Source organism: Lingula anatina, chromosome 6, assembly GCF_051362555.1.
Source record: "Lingula anatina isolate TDL-2025a chromosome 6, LinAna3.0, whole genome shotgun sequence".
Classification (NCBI taxonomy): Eukaryota; Metazoa; Brachiopoda; class Lingulata; order Lingulida; family Lingulidae; genus Lingula; species Lingula anatina.
This window is the reverse complement of record NC_141772.1, coordinates 182,761-208,376: the sequence shown is the minus strand read 5'-3', so window position 1 is coordinate 208,376 and position 25,616 is coordinate 182,761. Positions and strand designations below refer to the sequence as shown.

Below are 25,616 nucleotides of genomic sequence, written 5' to 3'. Positions count from 1 at the left end.
ACACCCCATGCCTCGTGACTACTTTATTCCATATAGACACTTCTGTTGGGACAAAATATCAATTTACTGATAATATTTATCTTAACATGTAGCAAACTGCCAAACAATGCTTCACCTTTAAGTGGAAGCGGATGTTATTTGCTTGTCTTGGACGAAAACAAAACAATCCAACCCCCAACATCGCGAGCTTCAACTCCGCGTCTGAGATAGTTATGTAAAGTAAGTACGCTTCTTCTTATCCTAAACTTTCCAAACGACAAGATGAATGGTTTGGTGAATTGCACAATATATTAATGTTTGATATATATTGATGAAATTAAGTTTATCCGACTACAACAAGAAGTAGGGAAAGTGTAAACATGGTACCGTGATAATTTTCTCTGAAGCAGGAAGTTCCCTGTAACAGAATATTTTCAGCTGTTTGCGCACCTGTTTACTCTCTCTCATATGTTCTCTACGTGTAAACACAAGTGGTGAGACAAGAACCGTAAATAGAAGTGCTATTGCCAGAAACTTCTTACCTGAAGTCCCCGGCGTGACTGAACTTGATTTCCATGTACTGAGTAGGCTGTAGCATGATCCAGAGTGCAGTCATAGTAAATATCTTGGATGATCAGGCACAGGTGTGAGATATGAAGAATAATTCTGTTGCTGTGTGTTTCTGTTTAATCTGTAGATGTTGCTGTAAACTTTACATATTTATTGTTTCACAATTTGGCAAGTGGCACGTGCATTTATGGCATATGTAGTTGTAATAAACTTTGTGGACTTTGTGTAATGTGTTCTTAATTTAATATTTATATGATTTATATGTGTACTGTATCTTGTTTGTGAAGGTTCGATCAACAAATTGCTAGGGTTAGCTGAAAGAGTTGGGGTTGGTGCTCTGGGTACGTACATCTGTAGCAGACTCCCATATTTTCATCTCATTTTAAATTATTGAAACTGTGTGTGTGCCTGCGTGTGTGTGTGTGTGACAGTTCATACATGCCCATGTGTGTAATTAATGTTTGTTGCTGCATATGATCCATATTACATTAGTTGTTTGGTATAGATTGTACAACTAAACCATCCATTTGTGTCATCATATAGTTCATGTTGACTTGTGTGCATGGTTATTATATATATATCAGTTCATCTGTGAACATTCTTCTTTTTCCAGTAGAGCTTCCAACAGGCCAGTAAAATAACCTCCAACTTAAAATGAAGAAGTCATCAAAGAATTCTTCAGCAGCTAAAGGAAAGGCAGAAAAACTTCAGCTGGGAATTGATCTGACGGAAGCTGCTCTGCTTGAACTAGATTTCCTGGCTTGTGTGAACCAGTTCCAGAGTTTATATGGTGGACCTGTAGTCAGGCGTGCCATCCAACGATACGAAGAATTATGGCTGCCATTTGCTGCAAAGCTACAAGCCCAAGAAACTATCAAGCAGAAAAATGTAAAGCTTGCGGCTCCTCTTGACATAGCCTGGGTGTGGCACTGCCACCTGCTGGCCCCACTCAAGTACACAGAGGACTGCATGGCTCTTGTCAACTGTGTTATCCACCATCATCTGCTCAGTGAGAAAGAGAGAAGTGCCTCTTTGCTGAAGACCAAAAGTTTCTGGATAATGGAATATGGCCCGGATGTTCCGTTTGAGGTGGACTTGACAGATGAGATTTCACCGGCCTTTGATTACAAAACTAAATGCTCTTATGGTTTAGAGTCTGCCATTGAAAGGCAGCGTGTGTTCTATTACCAGGTGGCTCTCCCCCACTATAGGAGCCAGGCCTTTTTGAAGAAGGCTGTTCAGCGTTATAAAATGTACCTGTACCTGAAACAACAAAACCCTGATGTCTTTCTTGTCCCATGCTATGACATTGATCTTATATGGCATGCACACCAGGTACATCCACACCTCTACCAAGCGGACACTGCGGCCATCTTGACCAAAGTGCTAAACCATGATGATTCTGTTAATGATCGTAGTGAGGGATCTAGGCTCAACAGAGCTGACGAACTGACTCGTAGACTTTGGCAGGATTTATTTGATGAAAGCTTCTCCCAGCCAGGTTGTATGTTCCGCGGGCTGCCACCAGAGGGCAAGCTGGTTGCCATGACAACTGCACAGGTCAGCAGTCTCACCTCCAAATACACACATGTCACCATCAGTGAGGCAGTTGCCACACCCCTCCAACCCACCATCAAAAAGGGGAAGGTCAACATTTTCCTGAGTGCGCTTCCTTTACGCATGGTGCCCTCTGAGTCTGCCTTCAAGGCTGCACGCAAGCGCATTGTATCGTTGAAGATACCAGCCGGCAGTTTTAAGCCAAAGCATTTCAACTACGACACAGGGAGACATCCATATGTTATCCTCCAGGCTGTGAACACTACAGGTGCAGTGTGTGGGTGTGGGGGGGAGGAGATAGGGCTCAGTGAGTACCCACTAGGAAACCTAGTAGAGGAGGAACATGGGAAGAACCACCATCTTTCTCAGACGGTTACCTTCCCTGAGGAGATGAACATCCAACTTGAGCTGGACATTGGTCAGCTGCAGCAGGGTCCAGCTGTCCTGCATGTCATGGCTGGACACTTTGAGAATGCTGTGATGCCAGAGAATATAGAGGCCATGTGGGGTCCCATACCACTGACTGCTCTGCCTCCTGGTGTACAGAATACTTGTGTGGTGGCATCACATAGGTAATAATAATAATAATAATAACATTCCTATATGGCGCCTTACATTCTATCTCAAGGCACCTTACAATAATGGATAATATACTAAAATAATTAAAATAGGTGAGATGTTCGCTTTGATATATCTCTTGTTGATGATTTTATTTGTACAGTGTTAGGTCCTTGTTGTTATTTGTCAGTTGTTTTATTTTTGTTTTAAAAGTTAAAATGGGAATTTTTAAAGAAACTTGAAAATCAGTCACGGTAGCAATGTAAAACAGGTGGTAATATAATTTTTGAAACATTTATTTTTAGAAATTGTAAGTTGACAGGGTATCCAGTTGTTTTTTTTTTTCATTTTATCTGACATATTTTGATATAGATATATATTTACTGTAGGATATTCAATCACCTTCATAAACTGTGCTTCACTTGCCGCATTATCCACTGTATTCCTCTGTTGATGTCTGCGGTGCAGGTGTTCTACGGGGACAAAATGGTGGCCGTGTCTCATCTAATTGGCACTGACCAGTTACCAGGGAAAGCTCAGGTCAGAGGGTTAGAAATAGTTCATTGAATTTGGCAAATTTTTTTCAGTTTTCTAGTCAGTGAGACAGATCAAATACACGGACAAGATTTTTTTTTCTTTTTTTTTGTAATTGAGGTTTTTGCAGAACCGAGAATTAGAATTATTAAAGCAATAAATATAAAGCATAAATTCAAATCTTTTATTCATGAATTTGATTTCTTAACTTATATTTTTAGTCATATTTATCAGTTGGTTTGATTTCCAGTTGAGGAAAGGTGACAGTCAATACTGCACTCTGGACATAGACAGTGCAGAGAGAGCTATGCTGATCAAGAATACCCGCGGAGACTGGGCCATAGTGAGAGGGAAGTGGGTGGGATATGTAAAGGGAGTTCCTGGAGTGCCTGGTAGGTGGTAGCACCAGTAATGGTTTAGACTTCTCTCTAGTAAGTAAAATTCCTCTCCTGAAAAATATTTTTGGTGTTTTGTACAGGATACCATCATATTAAGTATAGATAATATCACAGTAAAAAGGTGAATCTTTTATGCATCATATCTTCAGATACATGTCATGTTGTGATTTTCACAAGGATGTCAAAAAGTTATTGTCTTGGAAAACCCATGCATATGATTTTTTTTTTTAACGTGTTTCCTTGTTTGTGCACCAACTTTTTCCATAAACAACTTATGCTTAATTCTGCACGTCATGCAGCATATGAATTATTTAACCCTAGGTGTCCCTGGTACTCAAGACAACCCTGGGGTGCGGGGAACTCCTGGTGTAAAAGGCAGCCCAGGTCACCTGACTGTCATGTGCTATGATTTGGTCCATGGCCAGAAGAATGCGCCACCAGTCGTCCAAGTCCCAGCTTCTAGAGCCTTTGACTTCACAGTGAGAGATGTGTACGCTAACATGTCCACCAGTCAGATCAAGATAAGTGCAAGCACTAACGAAGTTGCTGAGCACCTGGCGCTAGCTTTCTCAGTGTCCATGCTCCATGTGCTGTGTCAGCCGCGCCCCTACCCAGAGTCTGGGATTGATTCCCAGGGAAAACAAGTGTTGAAGATCACACCACCAGGATATGCCAAACTGAACAACATGAACTACGAGGAGCTGACCTTCCTGGTTGCTGCGGGATACCTGACCTCCACTCCCTGCAACTCCTATCTGAAGACCCACGTCAACAGTGGGGGGTGTGCAGGGTGCTGTGGGGGAGGGGAAGGTGGGGCCTGTGGGGGGTGCGGAGGGTGTGGGGGGTGTGGTGGATGCGGAGGGTGTGGGGGGTGTGGAGGCTGCGGGGGATGTGGTGGGTGTGGGGGGTAGATGATTCTTTAAATAATGGGGTGGGAGAGAGAGCTGGAAGTGAAGGCGGGATAGTGGCTGTAGTTTTAATACCAGTCTACACTTTGTATATATATGAAAGAGAATTTTGTACAAGCAATATTGAGATTATTAGCAATTATAATAGATAAATTTGTTACCAGGTATATAACACTTTAGGGTCATTGTCCCACATATCATAGTCTGTCCACCACAGCCTTGACAGATGTCTTTGATACTAATCTTGTGTCGTGAAGTGTTTTATTCCAGTCATGTGTCAGGTAGGAAAAGGTGTTTTAAATCTTTTAGATTTCCTGGGTCCAATTTTTACATGATATTAATGTACATTAGCACACCAATGATGGCAGATTGTAATAACAAGATATGTTGACTTAGTTTACAAAGTGGAGTAGTTAGACATTACCACTTTACCACATTGAGAAATTGGGGGAGGGAGGAAGCAGGAAAAGGACAGAATGACATAAGTTGTGTTGGTTGATATTGTTTTATCTTATTACATATTTTTTATATTATTATTTTTTAAGCCCTAAGTTGGTCTAGCCTACCCCCCCCCCCTTTACCTGTGATCCGGTTGTATGATTAGTTCTGTTAGTTACTGCTGAGCTCAGAACATTCTCACCACATGTCAAATATTGTGGCCAAAGGAAGAACAACAGACCAGACAGCCATGACATGATGTTAGCATGAAATTCATTCTCCTCAACTTGGTTTTCTGATTGCAGAGTCCTCTAGCATTGATTGTGGAAAACTTAGTTTTGCAAGACTGTTGTCCCAGTTTGTGTTCAGGTGAAATGTCTGAAAATCTAAACCCAGCCATTGCCTGGTATCATTCAAGTGTATCAGTACAGGACAGCAGAACAAAACACAGCTATCATATACCCACATGTACATATTTGGGCTTTTTGAAGCACTCTGGTAAAAAAAAAAACTTGCATTTCTTTTTTTGGCTAGTGTATGTGTTTATCAGGAGAGGGAGGTGTTGAACAGTTTCATGATTCTCAAGTCTGACTGTTTGAGGTATTGAGCTTACTATAATATGTGATATTTTCAAGAACAAGAATACATAATTTTTGTTATCTCTTTTCTATTATATTTATCATCTTTTGTGGTTGATTGTACATTTTAAACTTACAAATAAAGCAACTAAATGCCCTTAAATGTTAGAAGCAACAAAAGCATCAATGTGTTATTTGTCATGATATTGGTTCACATTGGGTCATATTTTTGGCAGAAGTTTTTGAATCCTGCATAATATCCATTGAAGACCACTGCATTTGTGCACTGTTTGTACACGTTGTTGTTGGTGATGATGTTTGTGATAAGAGAGTGTTATTGTTAGGAATTTTCCTGTCTATGTTACAGTTCTATTCACTGGTTTTATTTACAGTAGATGGGGGTATATCTCAAGTGTTAATGTCAGCTAGGAATTTTACTTCCTAGGTTGTGATTATACTGACTAGGTTTTATTAACCATAAACGGAAGTATATCCCCGATGTTATTGTTTGGAATTTTACTGCCTAGCTTAGGGTTATACTCATTGGTTTTATTTACCATAAATGCAAGTTACGTTTTATAAATATTTGTGTTTAACTTCCTGTGGCCTGTTTAAGGGTTAGGGTTATTTTGATATCTTTGTTATCTCACTCTTTATTTTTTATATGAATATGGTTTAACTTAGTGTTAAGTTTGTAGCATATTTTTTTAGTTTAACCCAGAACATAGAAATAAGAGTGTGTCGGTTCACATTTTATTATTCTAGGAATGTTTTTCACAGAACAAAAAGTGTCATTTTCCCTCGGTTGTGAGCACTGTGACTTAGAAAAAATGTGCAGACAAATGTTTATCACAATATCGTTATTTTATGCACCATTGCGGGTAATGGGTCACTGAGCATACAAAGCTTAATTATATTGCATCGAGGAAGAGTGTATGTGTGTCTTCTATACCATATGTGATTTAATGCGTCCATGAAGAAGACACACTAATACAATCACATTATAATGTAAAGGCATTTGATGAATAAAGTACAAATGTTCACTGGCGTTGATCAAATTGCTAGTGTAGTCTTTCAGCAGTAAGAATCTTGATAGGGCTGGCTTAGTCGCTGAAGATATTTTGTCTCCACATTTATTAGGGTGACTTCATGTCGTATGTGTAGCTATTGTACACAATCTTATCTGTGGATTTAAAGTCTGACGTCACACTATGTTGATCTATGATGTCACAATGCCGAATGATGCAATGGTCATACTGGAGTTGTAGTGCGTGCGCGGTGGTTTGTGCGCGCGCAAGCCAATTCTGAAAACAGCCAAGAATAAACTGAGCACATAAACAGACCAAAAAACGAAGATTAAATCGTGTTTTTGACGAAGGATATATACACCTTATGGTGACGATTATTTGATATTTAATGTTTTAGACACCATTCTGATATCTCAACAACTATTTGATATTTTACTTCGGTTAATTTGCACCTTTAAATTTTACAATAAAACAAATTGTCTGAGATGTGCAGAGCAACTTGACCGAACGCAAAAGTGTATTTCTTAGGCTCTATTCCCATAGATTTTAGATCGATCTATCCCCGCGGGGAGTCTCACTAGATTACTTTCAGATAATCCGACTTAAATGTCCGTCCCGCCTACTACAAGCTGACAGCTATTTAGCGTGAACCCCCAGGGAGTTAGGTCGATCTAAAGTAGGTCGATCTAATCTATGGAAATGGGGTGTTACAGTTACATGTGCGCAACATTTGAAAGAGAAAAATGGTACAAGTACACTTCTACGAACCATTCATGGCACATCTCACTTTTTAATTAAATAGGGAAGACATTGAGCATATCAAGTTAGTCGACCAAAAGTCGTGTACTGATGGCGATGTATGGTGTAACGTTATGGCGCGAGAAAACATTTATTCCAAGAATACCAGTTAGACGAATTTGACTTTTTGTATCTATTTATTTATTTTATTATTATTTTTTTTCTGAAAAAAAAAATATTTCAAAATGTCTAGGCCTTATAATTTACAGTTTGAAAATCGCGTTCCTACCTGTATGTACATTGGCATGTATTTCTTTAAGAAATGACATCTCTGCCGAGGAAAGACGGGGAAATACACTCTTGGCACGTGAACATTTTGAGGAAAGTTAAGATTTATGTTAACATATATATTAATATGTATACAGAGATAGATAGTATAATACTGATGCGGTAATGACGTCATGAGGCCATTTGAAATGGGCACATTTTGATGGTGGCTCCATCTGGCGATCAAATCTAACACTCTGCCCTTGACTGTGTTCTAAGACCTAACGGCACATTGGAGTAAATAGCAGTGTCTACCACATTTAACTGCTAAGTAGTTAATAAATATCACTTCAAAGTAATTTTTCTAGAGGTATGGTGTCACTACTTTGATAAGTTCCCTCGACTATGCATAGATAGAGACCTTGCTTTGCACCGTATATCTGTACAAAACTTTCACATCACTTGTCAATATTTGCGCCAAAACACCAAAGCTCCAGTCTGCTAACACTGTGATATTGGCGCTTCTTCCGCCGCCTGATCTGTTAACACCTAAAGGATAATATTCTCTGTGATGCGTCATTAATCTGCGTTATTGTATAGTCATCGCCTAGGTATCCGCCTTGTGTTTTTCCTGTTAGGTGGCGTGCGCATGGTGCTCCAGTCGATATTCAGGATTCTCCGTCTCGGAGTTCCGGGGCGGCCAGACGCCGTGTCCCTACTCACTCCGTACACACAACTGGGCGCCGTGTCCCTCCTGGTTAACAAGCGGTGGTGAGAGACCGACTCCTCGGCTGGTTCACAGGTCGGTGGTCGAGGACTGCTAGCCTCAGGTCTGAGGAGCGTTCGCCCCTGTGCTACAACAGCCTCTTGGCGACCTTGGAGTCCCGCCAAACGGCTGCGGTGTCGCAGTGTTGGCGCCGGTGGGCGTTCCCTTACACCCGCGGAAATGTCAGCTTGTGATAGTGGCGTTGGCGTGTTTTCGCGGTTTTGAAGCTCGGAGTTATATGAATTTAATGCGCTGATGTTTGGTTGGTCTGAATTTGGCGATGACTGAGTACCACGAGGCGTCTGTAACAATCTTGTTTGAGGGAAACTAGATCGGGTATAAGAGGCTCCGTTATTTCTTCGGGAATGATCCGGTCTCCCGCCCCGTGGCGGCGTTCCTCTGGCCTGTCTGCCAGTCAACGTGGTTGTCATAGCGTCCATTTGCCTTAACAGTTGGTCATCGTGCTGTGTTGTGGATTGCAGCACAGTTCTTTGCTGTCTCACCTCCTGATTCACGGAGTCTAACAAGGAAATCAGATTGTTGGCCACTTGCGCCAGATGTCGGCCTATCTGGTTGACTTCTTCCAGGTTCGCGTGGTTTTGAGCCTCTCTCTCGCGATGAAAATCTTCCAATGATCGCCGACCGCGCTCGAGCTCGTGGTGGAAATTTCCCATCATGCTATTCAAGCGCGCGCGCCCGTGCTGTAGCTGTGCACGCATCTGCGTGAACCTCCTCTCACGCCGCAGACGCTCATTACTGATGTCAAACTGATACATATTTGCCCGGGTAACATCGGGAAGGGAGACATCTTGGACTGAGGAAGAGCTCGTGGTTAAATCGGTAAGGCTGCCACTGTGACCTGTATCTGTTCCTCGCTGATGTGCCCCTTGCCCTGACGGTCTATTGATGAAGGGGACATCTAGAATATCCTGTCCAAAATTATTGAATTTGTCAAAACCATGCCGGTGTGTGAGGTAGAACTTGAGAGGTCCCCTCCATTTGCACTTTTCGTCAAGGCACTGCACTCGCTTCTCCAGCAGTTCAGTGTTTAGTTTGGTGTTCTTGTGATACGGTCCCGGGGCCCTGCAAACCGGGCACTTGTCACAGTTAGCTCCTGACGTCATAGACCACGCAAACAGACAACTGGCGCAAAAATTGTGTCGGTTACGGCACTGTCTGACGTCATTGGCGACCAGGAAGCTGAAACATAATACAGAAATGATATTCATTCATACATATAGCGGCTTGTTCGTTCATTTATTCCTTTATTCATTCTTCTTCGAGTCGGAATACATGCGCCTTATTTGTTCAGGCGCCTTATTCGTTTAGGCTTGGATTTGATAGAAATATTCATCAAAAGAAACGACGTTTGTTCCTTGACCAGCGCATATACTTGTAGGATTAGTAAACATGATAATAATTCCAAAATCAGTCGAATCTTTCATTTCGTACGTCTTCTTCTATTTTGCCATGGACCGACCATCCCCTGTGCTCAGAAAGAATCTACGTGAAGCTGTGAAGGGGGGGTATGTGTGGGAATGATCTACTGTAGGTGTATTTTATCACTAGCCCGTCCTGGTATAGCCAAATGCTTAGGAGGGCGAACGTAAACGTTATCACTTTTACATGTTATTAAAATTACTAGCAGTCACAAAGGCATATGATTTCTCTTGTGTCTCAGTCGCAGTGATTTTTTCTCCTAGAGTCAACTGCAAATTTTCCAGGAAAATCCTGATTTCCTCAAAGTTAGGGCCCCCGAGCTCGTTTACTTATTTATCACATTTGTGATTATAATTACACAACTTGAGTCACGAATAAGATAAACACATAAATGTTTTCTCTCTCTCTCGCACACACACACACACACACACACACACTCTCTCTCTCTCTCTCACACACACACACACACTCTCTCTCTCTCTCTCTCTCACACTCACACACACACACACACACACACACACACACGAGAACTTGGCGAACATAGAGCGTGATACATCAGCACTGGTTGTAGTAGAAGTTTACATTCCTACCATATTGCACATTCCGCCGCTTCTCTTTCTTCCTCATTTAGCTTCAGGAACAGTTCCTCCGGCAGTCCGCCAACCTTAATTCCGGCCGGTATGAGGATAGCGTCCAGCACGTGCTGATAGCCCCCACTTCCCTCCATCCTCACTTCAAGTGGTCATGTCACCGCGGTGGAGAACGCTGTCTCGGGGAGTAAATTGTAGAGCAGTGTCTTAAGGTGGTTTCGTCGTTGTGAAGGCCGCCATTTTGTTTTTAGATTGATTAAAACGCGTCAATGGAAGTCAAGTAGCCCTGGGAGAGCGGTCTGTTGTTGACTTGCTTTTCAATAGCGCACAAAACAAATAGCGTAGCTTATTGATTTCTTTGCGCGCTGCTGACATCTGGCGGGCCACTGGGGAGTGGCAACAGAAGGGTCATATTCAGATAAAATTATCAGGTTGACGGTCGGTTTTATTGATAGCCTATCCGAATTGCGTGTGTTTGGATCGGTGAACTTATAATGATCGTGATCATGGTTGGACCTGTCGTTGTTCTCTTTCCATGTTGGATGATTGTAGGAGGCATTACAGTAGTAAAGATGTTAAAATTTGGAGTAACTCGAATTCATTTTAATGAATTTCAAGTTTTGCGACTGTAGCCAAATTGGTATTTAAACTGCATGGGACTGTGCCGATAACGTATCGGTCTACAAGGGAGCCGCTCGGCAAGCAGCAACTGCAGTGACACTGAAAGGGATCCGTGCGGTCACTTTTCTACCGACAACCAATTTTTACCTACCTGGTCTCGAGTTTATGTCGGAGAAATGCACCCGCGCCTAATAATAACGTAGCTGCCGTAGCCGGTATAGCTACTAACGGTGCCAAAAAATCGTACGGAAAATTGTATACAATTTCCTCGTCCAGCACCAGTGGCAAATGTAATGTAGGCTTTACGTGATAGCTTTTTTCTTTATGGTATAGACCCATTTTAAAGGACATATTTCTCTTTATAGACGGATTTTTATCTTAAAGTCGTCCGGTAGCTTGGTTGGGTTTTTATTATTTATTATTTTCGATTTATTTATTTATAATAATTATAAAGGAAAACAATGTTGGATAAAGCGACGATCAATTCAGTGAAATATTTTCGAACAAATCTCTACATTAGCAGACTGCCACTAACTGGAACTTTTCTTACACCAGTTCGGTGTCCAGACTATTTGAGACAGCGAGTTTCCTGTTGAATGTACTACCAGAGAAACTATATTTCAGACAGCCTCCTTTAAGATGTAGCCTATTCTTCTTTTGGCGAGCGGTGTTCTCCCAGGTGGAGGCTGGGAGGCGGAGGTACTGTACCTCCGTGATAATTGTGTTAGACTGTGTGGACTCTCCGCGAGTACTCCTCACATAAGCAAGGTTGTCGCAATGAATATAACCACAATTAGAATACACAGATATACTTGCGCCATATGGCCTACTTTGCACCTAGAGGAATGAGAAAAGGAGAGACCCTAACGACAATATATACCCTGTAGGTACTAGAACGCTTCAGATTTTATTTTAAAGTGGTCTGAATTTGGGAAAATGATTATCTTTGCACAATTAGAATATGAATGTGAGGCATGTTCAAACTCGAGCAGATTATAGTTTTTTCATCATATATGCTATTCTATATAATATTGTGAGAGCCATAACGGTGTTCGCCTCTCAAACGTGAAGCTACAATCTTCAGAAATGAGGCTCCCCATCAGTCCACCGCTGTTCAGTCCTGCACACACCCTCCCCACCCCACCATTCTCGTATATCTTTGTACCAAGTTCGGTGGTTTTCTGCCTCGTGTACCATGGCACAGAGTCGGCAGAAAAAATGAGTATTTATTTTCTTCATGGAACCCTTCCAGCGAAAGTACTCGTTGTATAAGTCGTCGTTTTTATCCAGTTTGTGTAAATACTCGGCCAGTTCCTTTGCTGACCTGAAGTCTTCCACGTGGATATAGGAGTGCGGAGGTGCTGCCCTCTTGTAGTCGTCTGGATGAGCCCCCATGGCGATGGGGATAACGTCATTACCCAGTCCATTCACAAAGAATTTCTCAGTGATGTAATCACGACAGTTTGAGTTTTCAAACGACAAGTAAAATTTGTAGTCGTTGCTTAGCATGTTGTAGCACTCAGCGGAGAATTTGGGACATGTCTTAGACCCACAAGGTCCATAAATGTCCACCTCGATATATTTTGCTAGTTCTTTGACGTAGTCTTCCCTCTTGTTATTAGACTTGCATCTGCTGGCGAACCATGCCACTTTCTTCTGTTTCCCCGAGGCATAATTTTTCAATGTCCCCTGTTTAAGAGTACTATATTTGTGAGGCACGTATTTCTCGTATGGGGTTACGATGGTGGAGTCATGCCGATAGGTGGCAGTCCAGTTAATCCGATCACCCAGAGTGACAGGCATTTGCCAGTATTTTGGTGATTCAATCCCCCACATCACCCACACCTGACCCTGTGGTTTAACGGATGGAGTGTGCGGATGTCGTCCGCCCAGAACAACAGCGTCCGCTTTTGATGAATCCTTCTTATCTCCAGTCAAATAACACGTTTTCACGGGACAGTCTTCCGAGAGAAATTGGACTTGGCCTGGTTTTACGAATTTCGGCAGGCCATTGAACAACAGAATTGTCTTTAAAGCAGGTTTAGGGGTCTTTGCACCGCGTTTATCGCCCACATTCGTAGGTCTGGGTACTAGAGGGGCGGCAAGACTCATTTGTGAAATAATCCTGTCGTCATTTGTGTGTTTAGTTTCAAACCAAACATGATGGTGCATGTTTTCCCCATACGGCTCTGAGGTATTAAGCTCTTTCAAAAGCAGCCGAGGGTCAAACCTTACTACCCGTTTTCTCCCCACAGGAGTCTCCCTGATCGCAAACGTCGTGGCAACTGAATTATCGTCATCTGTTTCTCGTTTGACTCTCACGTGATTCTCGTGCATGTGACCAGGTCTAAAGTCTTGTCGGTCGCCAATGTGGCTGTGAACAAAAAGATGTTGAGCTCGATCAAAATCCTCTGACAGGTGTTTCATTTCCGCTTCCCAAATCGAATTCCCAAAATTGAAATCGAGGACAAGCATCACACCTACCCAGAGACAGACGATGACCGTCAACGAGCGTTTTAGGCGGACAGCCATTTTCGCCATCTTGGCCCTGCTGTTGGCCTCCACTTTGTTACAGCTTAGCTGGAATAGTCAAAAGCGATATTTTGAGTTTTAAAAATTGAATATACCCTGTAAAGTAGGAAATGTTACACTTTTTTATGAATAAAATGCACTGACATGTAGGCCTAATTCATTGAAGGGGCGCGTCGAACATATTTTTTTTTCTTTTTCTTACAGAAAATTTATTTTTCACGTGTACATTCAATTTATTACCCAGCTTAAAGAACATTTTGTCCTTATGCTCTTACTATTCCCTTACACCCCATTTAAAGAGAAAAAAGTTATTTACAGACATAATACTACATAAATGATATAAAATGACAGTGGGATGTTTAAGTTTACACGGAAAGCTTACCTTGGCCTCCTCGTATTAGTTGCTTATATTGTGAACAAAGTTAGTTTCTCGTTTACTGTATGTGTTTCATAGGAATCTTCTTACCCCACAATAACAAGGACTGTCGCCAATACTTGTCATGCTACTACTCCGTGGAGATGTTATCCGGGTTTGTGGTTCCTTCTACAGTCGAATACACCCTTAACAAGAAACTATTACCACGGCGCACATACCAAGGCAACTGAATTTTACGTTTGCTTTATTACCTTAGGACATTATGGGGAAATTTCCCTCTTCCCTACGCCGTAATAAACTCCACTCTAAATGGCCCCTAATATATAATATCAACACCAAGATGTGCCTTGTTTAAAGCCACGTGCTCTCTGGGTGTCAATCTTTCCTCCACTGTCACAGCTAATTGTTGTCCCCAGGCATTTTTTTAATATAGGAAGTCATATATCATGTCTCCCCTCTGGGTCTCACTAACTCTCTGGCAAACCAAACTACGGGTTCACGGCCCGTTGTGCTGTAGGAAAACTGATATTTTAAATGCTCAAACTAATAACCAAGTTACACAGAAATATTTTGATTTTTGTTTCCAGGTTGTCACTGGACAGTTGATGAGTATAAAGTTTTTAAAAGTGATCTTTGCATTTACATATGGTAGATGAAGGTTTGTGAATACTGAGAGTTGTGTGATCATTACCTCTGGGCAACGGCGAAAGCTAACATGAAAGTTATCACAGAAATGCGTGCACTTGGCGTGGGTATCTGTAAAACTGTAATACTCGTAAATACGTAACAAAACGTCATGTATAGTCTGTGGTCTATGGGGAGGGGTTGCTGTCCATACTCAGGGTTGAATGTATACAGCATTGCGTTTAATCTCCATTTCTGAAAATATTATATGTGCTAAGGTTGTGAAATTGGAATGATACGATGAAGTCTGTATAGTTCCCTTTGATTATTTATTCCTCCTTACATAGTAAATAGAAAGTAAGCAGCAACGTTTACGAGTTTCAGTGTGTTTGTTACCCACAAAATATTTATGCACAGGTTTCTGAATAAAGACAAAGCCTATATAAATTGGCAATAAATATGTGTGTGTGAATTTGCGTGTCACTGGTGTGTGTGCGCGTATGTTTGCGATGTGTGTGCGTGCATGTATTTGAGTGTGTGCTTGGTCTGAATATGTTTTGCTCTGAATATATCTTTAAGGCGATTACATGAAACTGACGTCTCAAAGGCTTAAAAAAGAAAAGCAGTCCATAGACAACATAGTGTTGAACAAGATTAAAATGTTCAATTCTGTTTCTTTAACCTAAACAATGATACTTAAGGCATCATACATGTGATGGCATCTTCTGCCGACGATATGTGGTGGTAAACGTTTTCCTCAAAAAAAAAAAAAAAAAAAAAAATATATATATATATATATATATATATATATATATATATCGGAATAAAAGCACGTTACTCTCTCTCCCTACCCCAGAATTTCTCTTTCTCTCCCACGTGCACTTTCTCTCTCTATCTCATACACGCATGCACACGCTAGCTCTTGCTGTCTGTCTCTGCTCTCTCGCACACACATGCTCTATATATTTCTCTCCCCCCACACACACACTCTCTCTCTCTCTCTCACACACACACACTATATATATTTCTCTCCCCTCCCCCACACACTCTCTCTCTCTCTCTCACACACACACACACACACACACTCTCTCTCTCTCTCACACACACACACACACACACACACACACACACACACACTTTATATATTTCTCTCCCCCACACACTCTCTCTCTCTCTCTCTCACACACACACACACACACACACACACACACTTTATATATTTCTCTCCCCCACACACTCTCTCTCTCTCTCACACACACACACACACACACACACACACACTCTATATATTTCTCTCCCCCCACACACACTATCTCTCTCTCTCTCTCACTTAGAACACACGACACAGGTCACCTCCCACCCGTCTACATAGTTAGGACAGGGGAGGGAACCACAAGCTGCTTCAACTACGTAAAAGAGGGCCCCGTCTTTATTAGCTGAAGTTCCTGGAATTATTTCTGGAGCTTCGTCCAAACAGACGTATCCTTGCCTATAGTGAGTGTAGTAGGCGGAAACCAGGTAGCCATGATACTCTTGTGTCCATCCAGGAGGACACGTCTTCCACGCTGGAATCATAACATGACTGGTGCGTCCTTGGGTGTGACAAACAGCACATGGAGCATCATAGTTCTTGGAAGTTTGTCCCTTGGTATTGGCCCTCAGGAATGGGTCATTGCTGCTAAATCCCATTTCATATTCAACGCCATATATATGGGATCCATAATTCTGGCGGCCATTTTGGCGGTTGCCCCACTGTGGTACTTCAGGCAGACAAAGGTACAGTAGTTGTTACCACCACCTTTAATATCAAATTTATTACCAGCTGAGTAGCCTGCAAGAAAAGAAACAATTTTAATTGTAATATGTGGCATAATGTTACCACAAATGTAACTCTTGGCCCTTTTTGCAGATTCTCGTTTGAACAATAATGATATTCAGGGGCGGAACCAGGATTATTTGAAGGGGGGGTGTCCTTGGATACGAAGTCGACCCCCCCCCCTGGGCGTGGGGTTCGGGGCCTGCTTAAGAACCCCGAGAAAAATGTTATTTTAAAGGGCGAAAGGCGCTATTTGGTACACTTCAGAAATACGACTCGGTAGTCAAAATTATTATTTCAAGAGAGGACCATTGATGTGATTTTTGTTTTCAAAAATGGAAGGGGGGGTCAGAACCCCCCTGACACCCCCCCCCCCCCCCCCCCCCCCCCCACTTCTAAACCCGTCACTGATATTGCACGCGTGGCAGAAATACGTCCAGTTTACCACATCATTTGGATAGTAAGTTTACGTCTAGAAATTGGAAAAAGGGCCACTTTTTAAAGAAATTTTTGGCTGACCGAGTTTTTGGCACCTGAACTTATTTTGGGCTGTCTAAGAAACTGCTAGTAGTAATTGATATGTGATTCACTTTGTCTGTGTCATTAAGTTCCGATTTACAGTGACTCCAGTCCGGCTAGATAAGGTGAGAAAAAAATGTAAAATAGACTTCGAAAAGAGATCTAGTGATATGGCACTCATGTCAATTGTAACTCTTAGCTTCAAAGGAGTTCAAATTCCATTATTTGTACAGTATCCCTCTTCCTTAGACATTATCCAGACCCTAGAAGGCTTTGAATATTTCCGTGCATGGTTCATAAATTCCAAGAATATGACTTTATCCAACAGAAGGCACAAATTATCAGCGTGAGGTTTTGGCACAATAACAGTCACCAGCACTAACCTTTATAAAGAAATTTGGAAGAAGCTCCACAGGTGGTCCGCCCCCATCTTGTGTACACAGCTCCCCCTACAGTCGTGTTGGGTGGCAAACCTAGAACACGGTTGTCAATGCATGTATACGTATGATAAGTTATCAGGGTTCTTAGCGTGATCATTTACTTATTCCGTTGGTGAGAATGTCAAAATTTCAGTAAATTAATGCGTTAAACATCGCATGGTCGAAACTCAGGACACAGTACTTAATATTAAGGTTCAAAAGTAAAACAAAAAGTGTTTACCTAGATTTTTGATAAGATCTTTGATTCTGTCATCTGTCACTGCAGGACCTGGGGGACCCTGAAAACGATAACAGAACTATCAGTGTCATTAATGGTCTTTTATATGTATATTTTAAATTATGAGACCTGTTGCATATTATAATGTAATTAACATATCTCCCATAATGCATTGTTCTTTTCTCTACCAGTTAGCCAGCATGGCTGGACGTGTTATGTAATAAATGAGTTATTAAAAAAATGTTAACTTGAGTTACATAACAACAGAAAAACTACGACATGGTGTCAGAATCGGGATCTACATTGGATGTAGCATAATTTGGAGATTGGATGACCCACAAACTACAAGATAAAAACGGATTTAGAATCACTAAAAAAAAAAAGGAAAAAAAAAATGGAGCACATGTATGGGATACAACCGCCTCACATGGACTGGGAATCCATGGACTTACCGCGCACGTTCAAACTTTTCAAGGAAAAGTGTGAATTGATATTCCAAGGACCTTTAGATGCTGTGTCAGAGGAAAGACAAGTGAAATTTCTTCTCCTTTGGATCGGAGAAAAAGGCCGCGAAATTGTGAAAACTTTTAACATTGATGATCCAGACGTGTTGACCTCGTATTGGCAAAAATTGGAAGAATACACGAAGCCAAAGAGTAACTTTCGAATTCAGAGATTTAAACTTAGAGCATGCAGACAAGAAGCAGGTGAGAGCATTGATTCTTTTGTCAGACGAATCAGACTCGTGGCAAATGAATGCAAATATACCGATGTTGATCAACACATAATTGACACTCTCATTTTTGGCACTAACTCGGAGAGAATTCAGGCGAAATTATTACAAAGAGAGGACGATTTGACTCTAGATCAGGCTCTTGTTATTGCACGAACAGAGGAAGCAACTAAGAAACAGATTGAGGATCTTCACAGTACATCGGCAAAGGAAATTCATGCACTACGGCCAAGTGGAAACAGTCAAAGAGGGAGACCGCGTTACAGACAGCCACAACCTCGCACTCCTCGCCAGCAAACTCAATCAAAGGTACCAAACAAGCAACGCTCACGACAGCCACTGCAAGAATGTGGTAAGTGTGGAACTGAACATGTTTTTCAACAGTGCCCAGCTAAAGGTACAATTTGTCTCAAATGTGGCAAGCCAGATCACTGGAAAAGGGTATGTAGAACAAAAACAGTAACTGCATCGACCCATAGTAAAACTGTGCATTCAGTAGCAAATGAAAGTGGCAGTAGCAGTGTATACTTTGACTCTATATATGTAGATAGTATTCAGTCAAAACAGTCCCCAGTCAAGCCATTTGCTGACATTGAAGTTAAAGTTGGGAACTCTACTTCAACATTACGTTGCAAAATAGACACTGGTGCTGAGGGAAATGTAATACCACTGTCTTCTTTCAAAAAACTTGCAATTAAGCAACCACTAAAGCCTACAAATGACACGATTACTGCATATGGTGGCAGTAAGTTACCAGTATGTGGAATAGCAACATTGACATTCACAAATGACAAGGTCATGGTGACCTCAGACAGTTATATTGTGGACTGTGAAGGACCAGTTATACTAGGAATGGAAACCAGTCAGAAACTGGGACTTGTTACTCTGAACATAAATACAGTGACAAGACAGTCCATACTATCAGAGTATAAGGATATCTTTGAAGGTATCGGGAAATTGGATGGGGAATATCACATAAATATTGACCCCACTGTTTCTCCTGTTGTTCACCCACCACGGCGTGTACCTATTGCATTGCAGCCAGCACTCAAGGAGGAGTTGGACTCTCTCGTTGAGCAAGGGATCCTGTCACCAGTCACACAACCAACGAAATGGGTAAACTCGTGTGTATGTGTAACCAAACCCAATGGAAAAATACGTCTCTGCCTGGATCCAAAAGACTTAAATACGGCAATTAGACGTCCACACCACTACACACCAACACTGGATGACATCCTACCTCAACTGAGTGGCGCGCGTTATTTCAGTATACTTGACCTTCGGAGTGGGTATTGGAATATCACGTTAGATGAAGAAAGTTCTCTTCTGACTACCTTCAATACGCCCTTCGGAAGATTTAGATACAACAGACTACCCTTTGGCCTCTCGCTATCTCAAGACGTCTTCCAGGCCAAGATTGAAGAAGTATTCAAAGACATTCCAGGGTGTACCGGAATCGCCGACGACCTCATCATAGCAGGTTGGCAAGAAGACGGATCTGACCACGATGCGACTCTGCGCGTTGTATTAGATACAGCCAGAAGAAAGGGGATACGCTTTAATGAGGACAAGATGATTCTTAGAAAGGAGGAAATTCCATTCTTCGGTCATATTATAGGAAAAGACGGGCTAAAACCAGACCCAGCAAAGGTAGAAGCCATTAATGTAATGAATGAGCCGAGAAATGTATCGGAACTACAAACATTCCTTGGGATGACAAATTATCTAAGCAGATACATTCCCCACATGTCTCAACTTACAGCCAGTCTCAGAGACCTGTGCAAGAAGGATAGTGTTTTTCAGTGGAATGCTGAACACAGTATTGCATTCAATGAGATTAAAAGAGAAATAGCAAACGCAACCAACCTACAATTCTACGACAGTAGCAAGTCACTTACACTCCAAGTTGACGCTTCATCTTATGGATTAGGAGCTGCCTTAATCCAGGATAAAGGCCCAGTTGCATATGCTAGCAAAGCACTCACAGAAACAGAGTCACGTTACTCCAACATTGAACGCGAGATGTTAGCAGTAGTGTTTGGTCTTGAAAAGTTTCACCATTATGTCTATGGTAGACATGTTAAAGTAGAGACTGATCACAAGCCTCTAGAAGCCATTTTCAAGAAGCACCTACACAACGCACCACCGCGTCTGACTCGCATGTTGCTGAGAACGCAGTGTTATGACACAGAGATTGTGTATGTCCCAGGCAAAAATATAGGACTAGCTGATGCCCTCTCTCGCATGAAACCTTGTGATGGTGACGACATCAAAGGACTTGACATTACAGTACATGAATTACACTCGTACATGAACGCAAGTCCAACACGCATTGAGCAAATTCGCGAGGAAACTAGTAAGGAACCACAGCTAGCAGCTCTTCGTGAAATGATTTCTGTAGGATGGCCAGCTACACGCAGCGAGTGTCCAGAAATTCTTCACCCATACTGGAACTACCGTGATGAGTTAGGCATCGCAGATGGAATCATAATGAAGGGGAATAGGATGATTATTCCTACAGTACTTCGCCCTGACCTACTTAAACAGCTACATTATGCCCACCAGGGAGTGGAGATATGTAAGCTACGTGCAAAATCGTCTGTATTCTGGCCTGGCATGAATAATGATATTGAGCACACAGTCGGACTGTGTCCACCTTGCCAGAAACACCAAGCTGCCAACAGTAAGGAACCCTTATTGCCAGCAGATGTACCTCCCCGCGCATGGCACACATTAGCAGCAGATTTGTTCTATTGGAGACAAACTGACTACTTATTAGTTGCTGACCAGTACAGCAAATATCCTTTAGTGAGGAAACTTCCAAGTACATCATCAGGCAGTGTAATTGCACACTTAAAGAGCATATTCGAGGAGCATGGCATCCCTGAGATTCTTAAAACTGACAATGGACCTCAGTTTTCATCAGAAGGATTCAAAAACTTCGCAAACACTTGGGGATTTACGCACATTACATCCTCACCTATGTATCCGCAGTCAAATGGATTCATAGAACGAATGGTACAGACTGTTAAAAGTCTATTTCAGAAAGCATGGGAATCGAATTCAGATCCCCACCTATCCATGTTATGTCTTCGCACAACACCCATTGATCACAACCTACCAGCGCCTTGTGAGTTATTGAATAACCGGAAGTATAAAACAAATATTCCCGCTGGACAGTCACAGTTGAACTCCGACTACAATGTAGCATTACAGAAGAGACAGAACGCAAGTAAAACACACTATGATCAGCATGCCAAACCGCTTGAACCTTTACATGAAGGAGAATTTGTTCGCATGTATGACACTCAGAATAATACATGGCAACCTGCCAAAGTTAAAACTGTATCAGACAAACCCAGATCTTATTATGTGGAATCCAATGGTGGAAATTACCGACGCAACAGGAAACACATTCATAAGACAAAAGAACATTTTGATTTCAGAAACAATGAGATTGAGGAAACTGATGAACCTCTTGTTGACATTACAAACACAGAGACTGTTACAAAATGTGAAACACCTCAATCTCAACCCTTACGCAGATCAAGCAGGAACATTAAACCTCCAGAGAGACTGAACTTATGAATAAATTCAGTAATAGTGACTGTAACAAGTCAGTTGTGAAAGTGTCACAAATTGACTGTAATTTCAATAAGCTTAATCATAATTGTTTCATTTATGAACTCTGGACTTGAGATTCTGTTGACTTTTGTGTTAAAACAAACAAACAAAAAAAAAAAACATTTACATGTGCCTATGAACTGTGAACATTGAAATGTCTTGGAGACAAAGACAACACGGACAGTGAACTGATTATGTTTATTAGCAACTTTAAAAAAAAAAAAAAAAAATTCCAGGATTTATTTTTATAAAAAAAAAAAAGGGAGATGTTGCATATTATAATGTAATTAACATATCTCCCATAATGCATTGTTCTTTTCTCTACCAGTTAGCCAGCATGGCTGGACGTGTTATGTAATAAATGAGTTATTTAAAAAATGTTAACTTGAGTTACATAACAACAGAAAACTACGACAAGACCCGATGCACCGAAGACGCAATGCGTAAATTTATAAAGTGAAATATAAAAATTTGTTTTAATTAACAAATGTGGCTTGACCTACCTGGAGTCCGTCTTTGCCATCTTTTCCAGGTTTACCCTCTGCCCCAGGTTGACCAACATGGCCAGGTTTCCCGTCTTCGCCACGTCTCCCATCTCTGCCTGGTTTTCCATCTCTGCCCGTTTTCCCATCCTCACCAGGTTTCCCATCTCTGCCTTGTTTCCCATCTCTGCCTGGTTTCCCATCTCTACCAGGTTTCCCGTTTTCGCCAGATTTCCCATCTCTGCCTGGTTTCCCATCCTCACCAGGTTTTCCGTCACTTCCAGGTTTCCCATCTCTGCCTGGTTTCCCATCCTCACCAGGTTTTCCGTCATGTCCAGGTTTCCCGTCTTTACCAGGTGTCCCATCTCTGCCATCCCTGCCTGAAAGGCCCCTGCATGCACTTGGGCAAATGAAAGCTGTAAATGTATATTATTGTAATTATGACAACAATGTACTAGTATTATGTGCCTTTCAGTGTCTGATTTTATATTATCAAAGATAACATAAAGTGTTCAATCTATCCATTCCAATCTACCCATTCCAAAATAAATTATCTTTTCCAAAGTTTAACGAAATTTACATAAACAGATTTACAAACCCAGATAATTAAAAAATAAACCTGAAAATAATGCCATCGAGCTTTTCATAAATGTTTAAATAACCTTCAAGAAGTTATTAAAGCTTAATAAGTGGAAATTTTGAAATATCTCAAAAATTTAGTTATATGTTATTTATTGTCCAGTGAGGTCCTCATCACCTGCAATAGATGTTTGACCATAAGTCACCAGCAAACGTGGATCACGTGGCCAGCACGTTGCTACCATATTAAAACGTCATAGCGACGGATTAACCACGTGGTACCAACGTGACGTGTTTGCCGAGCAAAAACACAATACGTGCAGTACACTTCCAGTGATGCCCGGTACACTTCATTACAGCAGTCGTATTCTTGTGTCGTATTGGTGCTAATTTTACATGCGTATCTGTGCGTCGTATTCTTGCTGTAGCAAAGTTTGTGGCTTATGCCTTCACTAATTTCAAATTAAAAGGAAAATAAGGCCGAAGAAGTAAAAACCTGGCGAGTTATTGAGTGCAAGTTTACTTTCCACAGGTGTTGAAATTGTTTTTGTGTTAGGAAAAATGGAAAATTTCAAAGTCACAAAGTTTAATTTGATTGGTTAATTTTCACAATTAAATGGTAAGTGTCTGTAATGTGTACATTGTGTATAACGCATGCAAACTCAGGTTTAGATACGATGCACTTCAAATACTATTTTATATTTAAATTAAAAACAAGGTTCTTAGAAACTGCCTAATACGGCAGGAATGAGAAATGAGAATGGATGGAATGAGAAATCAGAATGCTCCATTTTGGTAAACAACAAAAGGCAATGTAACGAAAACAAGCAAATGAGTGAAATGTGCGGAGAAATAAGGCATAAAAACTCTTGAATTAGAATGAAATATTTGTCGGTGAATAGATGTTTGAAAGGTCCAACTCATAGTTAAAATAATATTGTTAATTATACATGAATATCTGTGCGTGGTATTGTTGCTTATTTTACACGTGTGTGTGCACCACTGTGTTTCCGTGCGCACGTTTTCGTGTGTCAAGTGAATGTGTGTATATGTGAAAATCTACATGTGCTGCTAGGCTAAGCTAAAACAACGATAACTTTGTGAATATATTTAGCATTATGAGGATTAACAGAGTAAAAATACAGCCATAATGGTATACGTGAAATGCCAGATGTTACTCACAGCTGTGTGTCCCTGTTCCTGATAAAACATTCCCATTGTCATCTTTCAATGACATCAAGTCGTCGTCAGAAGTGGGACTTATGGAAAGCTGGAGTCTGTGAAGGGATTCCTGGAGTTAAATAAATAGTAATTAGAAGTATGTTTCTCGGTGCGCGCTTTACGATTTTGACTAAAAGCCATGAAGATATAGTCACAATTTTCCTACTACCATAATGTTCTAAATGCATCACGAGATTAATTTTTCCAAATGGGCGCATTATAAAGTTTGTTTTAGGCACAAGATTGGTAGGATTATTTTATGTGCACAATTTATAAACACGGAATTTCAGTAGCCAAATATTTTTCAGTACGTTTTACAAACGACATTTGTAGAAAATACATTCTTCCTAAGAATATCGCCACCTCTAAAAATACTATTTTTTGCTGTATGTTCTTCAAATTCACATTTCACTGTCTAATCATACCTTAAGTTCTTGGTTTTCTCTCTTAAGGAGACTGGTTTCTTGTCGGAATTCTTTCTTCAGCAGACTGGTTTCCTGTTGGAATTTTCTCTCTAAACGTAAAACTCTCTCCTCCAGTTTGTTGGGTCCACTGTCTTCTATTGTGCTGGAATCAGCAGACATATTCCATGGTACCACCATCCACACAATGGCGGCCAGCATTGCTGTCTTTGACAGTATACAGAGAGACATGACCGGCAGCAAAATAAACTGTAGACTGGAGCCATCTGTCATATATTATGTACGAGAATGAAAAAGCTGATGCAAGTCCATGATCGTGACTCTGTGAAATGTGACGACTATGTAAATCAAATCCTGTTATCTTAAATGGTTCGTCTTGAATGACGGCTTCCAACACGACTATATGTGGTGTTCTAAGCCATCATTTGCGAGGGCAAATAGAAGCTTTAAATCTTAAAATCTAGGGGAGACCGGGGCTAGTTGGCCCAGTTAGACACTTTTGGCCTTGTAGAGCCAACTAGGAATGAGTTAGAGTAACAGAACCGGTTTTAAAGTAAGGCCCATGAACTAAGCTACGTATGCAACGTCATTATTTTTCAAATATAATGCCAGATGGCTCACAATTTGACAAAAAACGCAGTTGACGTCAAGGGGGCCAACTTGCCCCGCCACGGGGCAAGTTGGCCCCATGGTCGGGGCAAGTTGGCTCCCCTATACGAAAATGAAGTATATATCCCATGTAAACGCCTTGAAATACATTTTTATACATTTTTAATTTATGAAATTTATTTTTGAGTGTCTTTGATGAATAAATAGTTCAAATGAGGCAGATTTATTGAGGTTTCCGTACGTCACGTTGTAGGGGGGGGGGTATGTGTTGCAAGAACCAAAATATCTATCAATAAAATAGTTTTGTTTTAGTTAAGAATACATTAATAATGGTATAAATCAGATTTTTAATGAATGAAAACGAATGATAAATTTTCGTTTTAAAAGAAAGTAACAAGTTCAGTTTTAAACCATTGAGTTTGTTTGAACAATGATCTCTAGCTAGGGAGGGG

The 25,616-nt window shown here is 41.1% G+C and overlaps 4 protein-coding genes across 12 annotated transcripts; 1 reads left to right on the top strand and 3 right to left on the bottom strand.

The window, feature by feature from the left end:
- The first annotated feature begins 56 nt into the window (after positions 1 to 56).
- LOC106172211 (uncharacterized) lies at positions 57 to 6,567 on the top strand. 7 transcript variants are annotated; one of them, XM_013552834.2, is made up of 6 exons: positions 91 to 219; positions 837 to 890; positions 1,163 to 2,678; positions 3,054 to 3,204; positions 3,449 to 3,590; positions 3,918 to 6,567. In XM_013552834.2, the coding sequence occupies exons 3-6, from the start codon at positions 1,204 to 1,206 to the stop codon at positions 4,505 to 4,507; spliced, it is 2,358 nt and encodes a 785-aa protein (XP_013408288.2). In that variant the 5' UTR covers positions 91 to 219; positions 837 to 890; positions 1,163 to 1,203; the 3' UTR covers positions 4,508 to 6,567. The 7 variants fall into 7 exon arrangements, with proteins under 7 accessions (XP_013408286.2, XP_013408288.2, XP_013408287.2 ...); XM_013552838.2 differs by lacking the exon at positions 91 to 219 and adding an exon at positions 288 to 623 and having other exon boundaries at positions 1,166 to 2,678; XM_013552836.2 differs by lacking the exon at positions 91 to 219 and adding an exon at positions 288 to 623.
- A 967-nt stretch (positions 6,568 to 7,534) lies between these two features.
- LOC106172197 (uncharacterized) lies at positions 7,535 to 10,751 on the bottom strand. The gene is made up of 2 exons (XM_013552813.2): positions 10,350 to 10,751; positions 7,535 to 9,519 (listed from the first exon to the last, which is right to left on the bottom strand). The coding sequence occupies exons 1-2, from the start codon at positions 10,484 to 10,486 to the stop codon at positions 8,154 to 8,156; spliced, it is 1,503 nt and encodes a 500-aa protein (XP_013408267.2). The 5' UTR covers positions 10,487 to 10,751; the 3' UTR covers positions 7,535 to 8,153.
- Positions 10,752 to 11,845: 1,094 nt separating this feature from the next.
- On the bottom strand, positions 11,846 to 15,297 carry LOC106172205 (core alpha-(1,3)-fucosyltransferase). Of its 3 annotated transcripts, none has more exons than XM_087014947.1 (2): positions 13,969 to 15,297; positions 11,846 to 13,550 (listed from the first exon to the last, which is right to left on the bottom strand). In XM_087014947.1, exons 1-2 carry the CDS (start codon positions 14,002 to 14,004, stop codon positions 12,051 to 12,053), a joined length of 1,536 nt encoding a protein of 511 aa, XP_086871073.1. In that variant the 5' UTR covers positions 14,005 to 15,297; the 3' UTR covers positions 11,846 to 12,050. The 3 variants fall into 3 exon arrangements, with proteins under 3 accessions (XP_086871073.1, XP_013408275.2, XP_086871074.1); XM_013552821.2 differs by having other exon boundaries at positions 13,885 to 15,296; XM_087014948.1 differs by lacking the exon at positions 13,969 to 15,297 and having other exon boundaries at positions 11,846 to 13,344; positions 13,455 to 13,550.
- A 698-nt stretch (positions 15,298 to 15,995) lies between these two features.
- Positions 15,996 to 24,880, bottom strand: LOC147760948 (uncharacterized). Its single transcript, XM_087015585.1, has 6 exons — positions 24,559 to 24,880; positions 24,095 to 24,203; positions 22,355 to 22,749; positions 17,498 to 17,555; positions 17,221 to 17,310; positions 15,996 to 16,333 (listed from the first exon to the last, which is right to left on the bottom strand). Exons 1-6 carry the CDS (start codon positions 24,826 to 24,828, stop codon positions 16,161 to 16,163), a joined length of 1,095 nt encoding a protein of 364 aa, XP_086871711.1. The 5' UTR covers positions 24,829 to 24,880; the 3' UTR covers positions 15,996 to 16,160.
- Positions 24,881 to 25,616: the final 736 nt, after the last annotated feature.